The 13,829-nt window shown below is 41.5% G+C and overlaps 1 protein-coding gene and 1 pseudogene across 1 annotated transcript in view; one reads left to right on the top strand and one right to left on the bottom strand.

The window, feature by feature from the left end:
• Positions 1-13,829, top strand: part of DNAH3 (dynein axonemal heavy chain 3) — a 234,734-nt gene that overhangs the window by 40,110 nt on the left and 180,795 nt on the right. Inside the window, 2 exon segments of the mRNA XM_069570315.1 lie at positions 9,727-9,911; positions 11,322-11,445. Of these exon segments, the coding sequence (XP_069426416.1) occupies positions 9,727-9,911; positions 11,322-11,445 (309 nt within the window).
• On the bottom strand, positions 5,431-6,596 carry LOC138429124 (protein SET-like; annotated as a pseudogene).

The following is a 13,829-nucleotide window of genomic DNA, read 5'->3' as shown; positions in this document are numbered from 1 at the left end:
GCGCAGCACTGTCACAGCATCATCTTTCAGGATTTGAAATAGCTCAACTGGAATTCAATCACCTCCACTAGCTTTGTTTGTAGTGATGCTTTCTAAGGCCCACTTGACTTCACATTCCAAGATATCTGGCTCTAGATTAGTGATCACATCATCATGATTATCTGGGTCATGAAGATCTTTTTTGTACTTTTCTTCCATGTATTATTGCCACCTCGTCTTAATATCTTCTGCTTCTGTTAGGTCCATACCATTTCTGTCCTTTATCAAGCGCCCATCTTTGCATGACATGTTCCCTTGGTATCTCTAATTTTCTTGAAGAGATCTCTAGTCTTTCCCATTCTGTTGTTTTCCTCTGTGTCTTTGCATTGATCGCTGAAGAAGGCTTTCTTATCTCTTCTTGCTATCCTGTGGAACTCTGCATTCAGATACTTATATCTTTTCTTTTCTCCTTTGCTTTTCACCTCTCTTCTTTTCATAGCTATTTGTAAGGCCTCCCCAGACAGCCATTTTGCTTTTTTGCATTTCTTTTGATGCCTGTCTCCTGTACAATGTCATGAACTTCATTCCATAGTTCATCAGGTACTCTATCAGATATAGGCCCTTAAATCTATTTCTCACTTCCACTGTATAATCATAAGGGATTTGATTTAGGTCATACCTAAATGGTCTAGAGGTTTTCCCTACTTTCTTCAATTTGAGTCTGAATTTGATAATAAGGAGTTCATGATCTGAGCCACAGTCAGCTCCTGGTCTTGTTTTTGTTGACTGTATAGAGCTTCTCCATTTTTGGCTGCAAAGAATATAATCAGTCTGATTTCGGTGTTGACCATCTGGTGATGTCCATGTGTAGAGTCTTCTCTTGTGTTTTTGGAAGAGGGTGTTTGCTATGACCAGTGCATTTTCTTGGCAAAACTCTATGTTTTGCCCTGCTTCATTCCGCATTCCAAGGCCAAATTTGCCTGTTACTCCAGGTGTTTCTTGACTTCCTACTTTTGCATTCCAGTCCCCTATAATGAAAAGGATATCTTTTTTGGGTGTTAGCTCTAAAAGGTCTTGTAGGTCTTCATAAAACCATTCAAGTTCAGCTTCTTCAGTGTTACTAGTTGGGGCATAGATTTGGATAACTGTGATATTGAATGGTTTGCCTTGGAGACAAACAGAGATCATTCTGTCGTTTTTGAGATTGCATCCAAGTACTGCATTTTGGACTCTTTTATTGACCATGATGGCTACTCCATTTCTTCTGAGGGATTCCTGCCCACAGTAGTAGATACAATGGTCATCTGAGTTAAATTCACCCATTCCAGTCCATTTTAGTTAGCTGATTCCTAGAATGTCAATGTTCACCTTTGCCATCTCTTGTTTGACCACTTCCAAATTGCCTTGATTCATGGACCTGACATTCCAGGTTCCTATGCAATATTGCTCTTTACAGCATTGGATCTTGCTTCTATCACCAGTCACATCCACAACTGGGTATTGTTTTTGCTTTGGCTTCATCCCTTCATTCTTCAATCTTAAACTCTATATCATGCCTTCATTTTACTGATGACCATATGTTAGTCAATACGTTTTTTGTTGTAAGGGGTAGGAGGTGTGACTGGCTAAGGTAAAAAAGAAATTTGGAATCTGCATGTTGAAAAGTTTAGGAGTTGCTAGCCTCAGGCCCTCAATACTACAAATTAGGATGTAGTCTCCCTCCCTCTGCTTGCTGTCTGCTGTGTCAGCTTCATTCTCGGACAGGTTCTCTCCAGTTTGTGGGCACCAGCAGCTCCAGACTTAATCCTCCCAGGTTCTCATTCACAGGGGAAAAAAGATTTACCTTTTTTCCAATGCTGTGCCACTGGGCAAGTGAGGCACTAGGCTGACTTGGATTGTTTGGATAACACCAAGGCAAACACCATTGTCAAGAGGATGGTTTAGATCTGGGTACTATTCTCATCTCTAGAGTGAATGTCAGCCTTACCTAAACCATGAGAATCAAGAAAAGGAAAGAGAGGGTACCCCGAGAAGAAGTAGGCTGTGGTTACTAGAAAAAGAAATGATGCTAAGATACTGGGACAGTAAATTTCTGCTACTCTGCTTCCCACTTCAGTACTCTTGCCTGGAAAATCCCATGGACGGAGGAGCCTGGTAGGTTGCAGTCCATGGGGTCGTGAAGAGTGGGACACAACTGAGCGACTTCACTTTCACTTTTCACTTTCATGTATTGGAGAAGGAAATGGCAGCCCACTCCAGTGTTCTTGCCTGGAGAATCCCAGGGACCGGGGAGCCTGGTGGGCTGCTGTTCTATGGGGTTGCACAGAGTCGTACACAACTGAAGTGACTTAGCAGCAGCAGCTTCTATTTGAATGTTACAAAATGTGTCTTATTTTTAGCTCTCTTTCTCAGACAGCTTTAAATGATAGACTAAAATGATTTAACACTAATAATCATTATTAATGTTATTTTATATATCATTCATTTATTTGTAGATAAGTATAAATTTAGCATTTTGTGGCACTTTTAAGATTTATAAACTACATATCAGAAACTCATCAGTAAATTAATGATGATAATAGTTACCATTTTTCCAGTACACATTGTAGTCCAGGCACTGTGTAAGTGCTGAACATTCAATATCTAATCAGTCTTTACACCAACCCTAAGAAGTTGTTCATTATTCTCTCCTTTATGTTGATAAAGAAACTGAGCCTCCAGGAGATCCTTAAGTGGCACATGCAGGGTTAACCTAGTTCATTTTGACTCCAGAGCCATACTCTTCCACCACTGCATTCAACTTTCTGACTGAGTAATGAAATTGTGGGATTTCTGTTTTGGGAGCCAGAAGTCTTGATTTTGAATCCAAGGCCTTCCATTTACTTGTTTGTGTTCTCTGGCTTTACCTCTTGGATCTTCAATTCCTTTGCCTATAGAATAAATATTTGGGACTAGGATAGTAAAACATTTTCAGCCTTCGAACTACTAGGACACTTCCTTTTGGAAAGTTTGAGCATCAGGTAGTTGGGTTTTTTTTCCCTTAAGTATTTGTTCCTGTCAAATCAGGGCTTCCCCAGTGGCTCAACTGGTAAAGAATTCTGCCTGCAATGCAGAAGACCTGGTTTTGATCCCTGGGTTGGGAAGATCCCCTGGAGGAGGGAAAGGCTAACCACTCCAGTATTCTGGCCTGGAGAATTCCTTAGACTATATAGTCCATAGAGTTGCAAAGAGCTGGACGTAACTGATTGACTTTCACTTTCACATCCTGTCATATCAAGTAACATGGTGCCTTGGTTGGTCCATGCTTTCTTCCCCATCAAAATAAATGTATAATTTCCTTTGGTCTTTTTAATATAAATGAAAGTAAATGTGTCCCCTTACAAACCTGGGGATTTCTAAGAGCCCAGAAACAGAAACTCCTGGTCAGTGATTGAGTTCTGAAGTTTCGTTCTACCTTGAAAATAGTGGCTCTGACTCATTTGTTCTTCTCAGCCATCCAATGAGGTAGGTAAAACAGATATAAAACTACTGAATGGAGAAGAGGCCTGGGTGGTGGGGGAGAAAAAACTCACTTGCCCAATTAGGTGGGTTTGAATCTTCTGAACCAACATCCCACCCTCACTACTTTTTTGTCCTGTGATTGCTGAGTGAAGTAACTTCTTGTTTCCAGTGACAGGTGTGCCCTAGAAAGGGATGCTCTGGCCATAAAGGCAAGAGGCACCTTAAGTGCATCGGTAATAAAATGGGCATGCCATCTATTTCCACTATAGGTGCATTGGTCTAAAGTTGCTAAAACAATGACTTGAAATATTGATCAGAAATTCCATGGCCCTGAGCAGAGATATAAGAAGTTATCCCTCAGGTCTGAATGTATGTTTCCCTCGGGGTGGAAAATCTTGTCCAAAAAGTGACAATAAAGTAGAGAGGCCATCAGTTCAGTTCAGTTCAGTCACTCAGTTATATCCGACTCTTTTTGCAACCCCATGAATTGCAGCACGCCAGGCCTCCCTGTCCATCACCAACTCCCGGAATTCACTCAAACTCACGTCCATCGAGTCAGTGATGCCATCCAGCCGTCTCATCCTCTGTCATCCCCTTTTCCTTCTGCCCCCAATCCCTCCCAGCATCAGAGTCTTTTCCAATGAGTCAACTCTTCGCATGAGTCAAGGCTATGGTTTTTCCAGTAGTCATGTATGAATGTGAGAGTTGGACTGTGAAGAAAGCTGAGTGCAGAAGAATCGATGCTTTTGAACTGTGGTGTTGGAGAAGACTCTTGAGAGTCCCTTAGACTGCAAGGAGATCCAACCAGTCCATTCTAAAGGAGATCAGTCCTGGGTGTTCTTTGGAAGGAATGATGCTAAAGCTGAAACTCCAGTACTTTGGCCACCTCATGCGAAGAGTTGACTCATTGGAAAAGACTCTGATGCTGGGAGGGATTGGGGGCAGAGAGACCATAGATTGATGCAAAATATACTGGTTTCCCTTATGCCATCACTACACCATACAGAGAATAGCCCTGTGCTTACAGGACCCCTGGATCTTTATTTTAAATGATACTGTCAGTGCATGTAGAAAACAGTGTTTGTTGTGCTTAAATTATCCCTGGATATTGCTAAGGTGTTTTTTTGGTCAGATTTCTGATATCATCAACCCATATTCAGGACTTTTAGAGGATCTAGTAGTTAATGGGTATAAAAGAAAGACTCAACTCAGTCTAACTTGTGAGCAGCAAAATCTACATCTTCCCTACTGTGTGTTTTCTGTGTGTCTCCTTTACTTTTATATAGAACTCTTCGTTCTGGTCACTGCCGGTCACCAAATGTATAGAGGACTTTCCCCACACAAATCAGTTCAGCTGGGTGCCCTGCAATTCAACTTAATTCTGACACTGTCTTCCCAGAGGTAGCATCAGCTTCCACAGGTTAAGGGCTCAGTCCTATAAGACTGTCTCTCATAATTTCAGACACCAGTCACAAGTTCAAGTTGTGCTTCTGTGCTTTTGACCAACCAGCTGTAAATTGAAAGTTCTAGTGACCCTGTCCTTGAGTTTAATTAATTTGTTCCAGGCCTCTAATCATGGCTCAGTCTTTCCAGTGGCCAGCTCATCCAGGAGTCACCCTGAGTCACCTCACTAGAATGAAGGCTACTCCTATCACCCATAAAGTTACATGGATTTCATGGGCTTAGTGCTAGGAACTGGGGCCAGAGGCCAATATATAATTTTTGTTGAGACGGGAAGGGAGAGAAATGAATTTGGGAACAGAAAGGGGTAGAGATTATTTTCCTACTGAATTCTGCTCAAGGTATCCACGCCCCCCCCCCAAATAAGTTGTGAACCATGGTATAAAGGAGAAAAGAGACCTCAAAAACAGGGCGACAGAGCACAAGAGGAGGAAAAATAAAAAGACTGCAAGTTGCTCCCAGGGACTGGAGAAAATTTTAAAAGGTTGGAATCCATCAGTGTTCCATTAGTAATCTTTTCCTTCATCTTTCTCTCCTTCCTCTCCCTCATCATCATCTTCATCTTCTTCACCTTCATCCTCATCCCCTTCTTCATCAATATCTTCCAATCCTTCTTCCTCTTCATCATCATCGTCTTCCTCTTCTCCTTTCCCTTCCTCATCATCCATGTCAGGAGCCAAGTAGTACTGTAATGCATTTGGCTAAATATCATCTTTGATGACCTCTCCTAACTCATCTGAGTCCCTTGGACTTCAAGGAGATCCAATCAGTCCATCCTAAAGAAAATCAATCCTGAATGTTCATTGGAAGGACTGATGTTGAAGCTGAAACTCCAATATTTTGGCCACCTGATGTGAAGAGCTGACTCGTTTGAAAAGACCCTGATGCAGGGAAAGATTAAAAGCAGGAGGAGAAGGGGACAACAGAGGATGAGATGGTTGGATGGCATCACTGACTGAATGGACATGAGTTTGAGTAAACTCCAGGAGTTGGTGATGGACAGGGAGGCCTGGCCTGCTGCAGTCCATGAGGTCGCAAAGAATTGGACACAACTGATGGGCTGAACTGAACTGAACTCATCTGCACCTGCTTCAGAATGATCAGTAAACCAGGTGAAGAAGCTTTCTGGTTTCTCCTGCTGTCTCTTCCTACTGGCTTTATTCCATGTTTGCATTGATTGTTTCATCAGATCCTTTCCAGATTTCCATTTGATTTCAGTGGACTTTGAAGATGGATCACCACTCTCATTCAGATGAAATTCTTTGGAGAGAATTTTATTTTCGAAGTAAGGGTTTTCATCAAAAATAAAAATCTATTTTGTAACCTGATTTAATGTCTTCAAATTCTGTCACTTCAACTCTTGTCAAATAATGCAGCGCCTCTTCATCCTCCTCCCCAATGTTGTTACTCCAAAATTTGGGATTTTGGCGATTAATTCGGACCTCTTTTGAAAAAATGGTTGGCGGAATTTGTTATATTTCTGTTCTATTTTTAAAAATCTCCTCACTGGCTTGTTCATTAAGTCTGTCTATTCCATTTTGTACTTCATCAACATGTTCAATTGCTTCTTGCTGTTCTTTTTCTGAGGTTTCGTCCGCCGCGTCGAGGTTGGAGTTGAGCTGCTTTTGACTGACAGTGGCCGCGGGCACCAACATGGTGCCGCTTTCGGGGTGGGACGGGGGCGGGCAGCGGGGAGGGCGAGAGAAGGGAAGGCGACGGGCAGAGACTTCCTTTCACGGCACACGCGCGGGCGCTCGCGGGCGCCGCCTTCCGGCGCACTTTCGCTCACTCTGTCCCTGTCCCTGGCTCTGGAGCGCTGGGGGAGCGGGTGGCGGCGTTGGGAGGACAGGCGGCTAGGCTCCCTCAACTCAGGCTCCGCGCTCCAGCTTGATGTTCCATCTCCCCAAGCCGACTCCTCCTCCACCTCCTCATCACGGCGAGGGCAAAACTATGATAGCTATTGTGTTTTTAAATTTTTATTTATTTTTTAATTGAAGGATCATTGCTTGGCAGAATTTTGTTTTCTGTCAAACCTCAACATGAATCAGCCCCTCCCTCCCGTCTCCCTTTCCTTCCCACCCCTCTAGGTTGATACAGAGCCCCTGTTTGAGTTCCCTGAGGCAAACAGCAAATTCCCATTGTCTATTTCCCATACGGTAATTAAGTTTCCATGTTACTCTCTCCATGCATTGCACCCTCTCCTCCTCTCTCCCCGTGTCCATAAGTCTGTTCTCTATGTCTGTTTCTTCATTGCTGCCCTGCAAATAAATTCTTCAGTACCATCTTTCTAGATTCTGTATATATGCCTTGAAAGTGAAAGTTGCTCAGTCATGTCTGACTCTTTGTGACCCCAAGGACTGTATAGTCCATGGAATTCTCCGGGCCAGAATACTGGAGTAGGTAGCCTTTCCCTTCTCCAGGGGATCTTCCCAACCCAGGGATCGAACCCAGGTCTCCCACATTGCAGGCAGATTCTTTACCAGCTGAGCCCCAAGGGAAGCCCTTATATGATAATTGTTTTTCTCTTTCTGACTTACTTCACTCTGTATAATTGGCTCTAGGTTCATCCACCTCATCAGAACTGACTCAGATGCATTCCTTTTTAGGGCTGTGTGATATTCTATTATATATATGTACCACTGCTTCTTTATCCATTTATTTGTTGATGGACGTCTAGGTTGCTTCCATGTTCTAGCTATTGTAAGTAGTGCTGCAGTGAACATTGGGGTACATGTGTCTTTTTCAATTTTGCTTTCCTTAGAGTATATGGCTAGGAGTGGGACTGCTGGGTCATACGGTGGTTTTATTCCTAGTTTTTTAAGGAATTTCCATACCATCTTCCATAGAGGCTGTATCAATTCACATTCCCACGAACAGTGCAAGAGCATTCCCTTTTCTCTACACCCTCTCAAGCATTTATTGTTTGTAGACTTTTTGATGATGGCCATTCTGACTGGTGTGAGGTGATATCTCATTGTAGTTTTGATTTGCATTTCTCTGCTAATGAACTATATTGAGCATCTTTTCATGTGTTTGTTAGCCATTTGTATGTCTTCTTTAGAGAGATTTCTGTTTAGGTCTTTTCCCCATTTTTTGATTGGGTTGTTTGTTTTTCTGGTATGAGCTGCTTATATATTTTGGAAATTAATCCTTGGTCAGTTGTTTCATTTGTTATCATTTTCTCCCTTTCTGAGTGTTCTCTTTTCACCTTGCTTATAGTTTTCTTTGCTGTGCAAAAGCTTTTAAGTTTAATCAAATCCCACTTGTTTATTTTTGTTTTTATTTCCATTACTCTAGGAGGTGGGTTATAGAGGATCTTGCTTTGATTTATGTCATCGAGTGTTCTGCCTATGTTTTCCTCTAAGAGTTTTATAATTTCTGGTCTAACATTTAGGTTTTTCATCCATTTTAAGTTTATCTTTGTGTATGGTGTTAGAAAGTGTTGTAATTTCATTCTTTTACACGTAGCTGTCCACTTTTCCCAGCACTACTTACTGAAGAGGCTGTCTTTGCCCCGTTGTATATTTTTGCCTCCTTTGTCAAAAATAAGGTACCCATGAGTGTATGGGTTTATTTTTGGGTTTTCTGTCGTGTTCCATTGGTCTATATTTCTGTTTTTGTGCCAGGATCATAGATTTTGATGACTGTAGCTTTGTAGTATAATTTTAAGTCAGGAAGGTTGATTCCTTCAGCTCCATTTTTCTTTTTCAAGACTGCTTGGTTATTCAGGGTCTTTTGTGTTTCCATATGAATTGTGAAAATTTTTTGTTCTAGTTCCATGAAAAATAACATCGGTAATTTGATAGGGATCACATTGAATCTGTAGATTGCATTTGGTAGTATAGTCATTTTCACAATATTAATTATTCTTACCTAGAAGCATGGAATATCTCTCCATCTGTTTATGTAATCTTTGATTTCTTTCATCAATGTCTTATCATTTTCTGTATACAGTTATTTTGTCTCCTTAGATAGTTTTTTTCCTAGATATTTTATTTTTGTTGCAAGGGTGAATGGGATTGATTCTTTAATTTCTCTTTCTGATTTTTCATTGTTAGTATATAGGAATGCAAGTGATTTCTGTGTATTGATTTTGTATCCTTTGACTTTGCTAAATTCACTGAATAGTAATTTTCTGGTAGTATCTTTAGGGTTTTCTATGTATAGTATCATGCCACCTGCACACAGTGGGAGCTTTACTTTTTCTTTTCCAATCTGAATTCCTTTTATTTCTTTTTCTTCTCTGATTGCTGTAGCTAGGACTTCTAAAACTATGTTGAATAAAATGGGTAACCTGGAAGACATGGACAGATTCTTAGAAAAGTTCAGTCTTCCAAGACTGAACCAAATAAGACTTAACTCTTACTTGTTAAGAGTATAAGGTTTGGAATCAGTTAAACCAGGTTCAGATCCTGGCTCTGACACCTAAACATCATGTTGCTTTGGATAAAGTTACTCAGCCTCATTTCTTCCATTATAAAATGTTAATAATATTAATAGTTCCTAACTTTAAAATTTTGTGAAAATTAAATGAGTTAATACTCATTCAGTGATTAGAATGGTCGTGGTAAAGGGCATAGTACATGTCATATATTATTACCATTTCTACTGTTATTATTTCTAAATATGGTATGCATGTGAATATTATCCATCAAGAATTGACAGGTAGAGAAAATTTGGAAAACCTTGTTCTAATCTCCAAATAGTAATCATGTCTGCTTAGTATAGTGGGTTTCATAAGAAAGTTATTTTAGATGTTGATGATGGCTGTTACTTTCCCTGTAGCATCTGTAATCAGTACAACCTCATTGCCGACAAAGTCAGTGAGATTCCTGTCAACACTGGGGAGCTAGTATTCCTCATTGAATTCTTAAAGAAATCCAGTGATGTCACCGTGTTCAAACTCAGGAGGCAACTTAGAGATGCAGTTGAACGGCTGGAGTTCTTGATGGACTATGCAGATTTGCCCCGTAAGTACAATGTCATGTGTGTACGTGCAAATGTATGTATATATTTATATGTTTAGATATAAGGAGCCGGAAAAGAAGAGTTCACAATCCTCCCACTAAATATCTGTATCAGAAGAGCTGCTTTTTAAGTGTGTCTCTATATTGCTGCTGCTAAGTCACTTCAGTCGTGTCTGACTCTGTGCGACCCCATAGACGGCAGCCCACCAGGCTCCCCCATCCCTGGGATTCTCCAGGCAAGAACACTGGAGTGGGTTGCCATTTCCTTCTCCAATGCGTGAAAGTGAAGGCGCTCAGTCGTGTCCGACCCTCAGCGACCCCATTAGACACACTAATTCCACACTCTTATCCAGAGAAATTTGAATCAAATGATGAGAATCTTATTGGTAGACAAAAAGAAATATCTAGGGACTTGGCTGGTTCTTAGATGCCTGTCTTTCCCTCTTATGTGTGGTGTTCCTAAAAAAGTCTCTTTCAAATGCAGAGTGCTTTTGTAAATGGGTAGGTTTCATTCATCTATATCTTAATACAGTCCTACCTTTGAGGAAGCCAGGGCACTTTCCTTCATGCTCCTGCGTATTTTAAGAGGAAAGAAATGGTTGGGACCCTTCATGGCTTATTGAGCCAAGTTAGGACTCAATAAGGACCTAACTTTGTAAGGACCAGGTTCTGAAGGAAAAGCTAATATCACCTCTACAAGTCACATTTCAGAACATTTTTCCATCTGGAAATACCTGTGAATTATCTGGTGTTCACCATGGTTAGGGAGGAATTGTTACGGGAGGGAGAAATAGGGACTGGGAGTGAAAAATTGGTCCCATAACCATCCACCTGCACATTCGTGAGCTGTACTCTTGACCATGTGAACACACACTGGAGTCCCTCATTGTGGTCTCTACCCCCTAAATTCCCAAGAGTACATAGGAAACCCAGGGCATTTTAACTGACCAGAGCCATAAAATGGGTAGGGTATCTGGCATTGATATTACCATTGACCTTTAACCCAGACTGAAATTCAGATGAGGTGAAATAGTTTAGAGAATAGTACCAAACTTTAGCTAGGATTCTACTCAGACCTAGCCCAAGAAGATAATGAAGTGCATAGTGGTTAGAACACAGGCTTTGGAGTTGGTTAGTTCTGGGTTTGAAATCTGCTCTGCTGTCTCCTAGCAGTGTGACCTTGACCACTCGGCTTAACTTTGTTTCCCATCTGTAAAAACAAAGATGATCATACCATCTACCTTCTAGCCTGGCCCTTGGTAAGTGCTCAGTAAATGTTGGGTAACATTCATCAATAATGGGCCCATTCATTAATTGCCACCCCTATACTCACTTCTGTTGACCTCTTATTCTGCTGAATTAATTCATTGCAAACTGAGCAGTGTCCTAGAGCAGACTGTGTGTGTTTTGCAGAAGAGGATATCAAACTGAACAGCACTCTGTTCCTCTGGCCAGACCAGATTGAAGATATCTTTGAAAACAGCCGGAACCTTCTGCTTAGCAAGAGGGATCAGGCAGAGATGGATCTCATTAAAAGGTACAGGAAAAGTCTGATGTTTAAGAAATGATATCCAGCTTTATAATATGCTATATGTTCCTGGTTCTGTCTAGGGCCACTCTCGATCCAGCAATGCGTGGGTGAAGGCTCATGACAATTGGTGGAGAAGGAATTTCCTTTTGTTTCCCACTAAGGGATATTCTCTGTAAGCCTGCTTCACTGTAGTAACTCCAACCAATGCCTTCCCTCCCTTCCTTGAACAATTGAAATTTAGTGCCGCAGAGAGAAAAAGACAAAAATAGTAGCATATAAGAGCAGCCTTACAATAATAATAGCAAAATTGTCAGCCTTACATTTAAGACCATGGATCTGTGAGATATCAAGACAGGGATAATAAAACATGGTTGGTAGCTGAAAAATTGCCAGTTTTGCAGTTGATCTCATTCAGTGCTAATCTGCCTGTACTCATTTTTTCATTGAGTATTATGGCTTTTTACTATCTGCTGTGTGCTCTATTCTAGACACAAAAGTGTCTTTGACTGCTAAATAAAGATTTTAATACAATGACTAAATATCACATACTGAAGAAGAGAATGGGAGATTGCACTCAAGGATAATACCAAGAGAGGAAGTTGCTTGGGACTGTTGCTTCACAACAACCTTTGCCCAGCAAAACAACAAAAGAGATATATATGTTTGTTTCTATCTACAGCCTTCTTCTCCCTCTACCTAAATGGCTGCTGTCCCCAGAACCCAGAATTTAGCCCAATGAATAGATACCTTTTAACAAATGTTTTTGTTGTTGTTCAGTTGCTAAGCTTTGTCTCTCTGCAACCCCATGGATTGCAGCATGCCAGGCTTCCCTGTCTTTCACTATCTCCCAGAGTTTGCTCTAACTCATGTCCACTGAGTCTGTGATGCTATTCAACCAACTCATCCTTTGTTGTCCCCTTCCCTTCCTGCCCTTGATCTTTCTTAACATCAGGATCTTTTCCAATGAGGCAGTTCTTCACAGCAGATGGCAAGAGTATTGGAGCTTCAGCTTCAGCATCAGTCCTTCCAATGAATATCCAGGGTTGATTTCCTTTAGGACTGACTAAAGGAAATCAGTCCAAGGGACTCTCAAGAGTATTCTCCAATACCACAATTTGAAAGCATCAGTTCTTCAGTGCCCAGCCTTCTTTATGGTCCAATTCTCACATCTGTACATGGCTACTAGAAAAATCATAGCTTTGATTATACGGACCTTTGTCAGCAAAGTGATGTCTCTGCTTTTTAATATGCTGCCTAGGTTTGTCACGGAGAAGGTGATAGCACCCTACTCCAGTACTCTTGCCTGGAGAATCCCAGGGACGGGGGAGCCTGGTGGGCTGCCGTCTATGGGGTCGCACAGAGTCGGACACGACTGAAGTGACTTAGCAACAGCAGCAGCAGGTTTGTCATTACTTTCCTTCCAAGGAGCAAGCATCTTTTTTCCTTTTTTAGAACAGTTTTAGGTTCACAGAAGAATTGAGGAGAAAGTATAGGGTCCTCCTATACTCCCTCACCCCTTACACATAGCCTCCCCCCTCAGTGGAACTGAGTTTTGATACCTCACCAAGACGCAAAACCATTTTAAAAGCTAGATGAACAGGAGCAAATTTCTTCATCTTTTTTGAGCCTAAGTGTCCTCATCTGGAAAATGGGGATAGTAGAATCAGTCTCAGTTCATCTCATTTTGTGAGAGGTGTCATTGTGTTAAGGGATGAAATCAGATGGTCTGAGGTGATGCCTAAGTGATATCCAGCACATGGCAGGCATTCAAGAGCAGTTAGCTTCTTTTGCACATTAGCAATGACTTCTTTAGGGAGAAAAATGCTTCTTAACTTTCAAACCACTACCTGTAAGCAGACTTTGAGAACATTACTCTATGACCATTCACAGTAACTGTTGAAGTTAAGAGGACTGAGAGGTGGCTCTGGAAGAAATTGGAACACGTGTCATTTATGGTGAGAGGAGAGTGCCAGACTTCTTGGAGAGGGGCAGCTCAAGCTTGACCCATCACTTGGTATCTGAGCTCTCAATCACAGAGCTCAGCAGAGAAGCAGCTCTATGGACACCTGCAACCCTGGGCTCAGCCCTCTCTTTAGTGAACTCTTAAATTTCCTGTCCATCATTTTTGCATAAATCCTGCGAAAACCTGTAAGGAGGGCTTAGAAATACTCATTTATTCATTCGTCTTCTATGAGAACAGTCCCCTTCCCTCTCTGAGACTTAACCTTATTTTCCCAGGCCACAGTAATTTTTTTTACTTCAATGCCAATTTCCATTTGTTGTCCCCATCCCTTCTCACAATTTCTATCCAACTTCCTCTGTCCACTCCATGCATGGTTGGCTGATTCCTGCAGTCTCTAGCTTTCAGCTCCTGTGTCTGTTGGATCCAG

This window comes from Ovis canadensis, chromosome 24 (assembly GCF_042477335.2).
Source record: "Ovis canadensis isolate MfBH-ARS-UI-01 breed Bighorn chromosome 24, ARS-UI_OviCan_v2, whole genome shotgun sequence".
NCBI classification, from domain to species: domain Eukaryota; kingdom Metazoa; phylum Chordata; class Mammalia; order Artiodactyla; family Bovidae; genus Ovis; species Ovis canadensis.
Note: the sequence above shows the minus strand (reverse complement) of the source record. Positions and strands in the feature narration are given on the sequence as shown.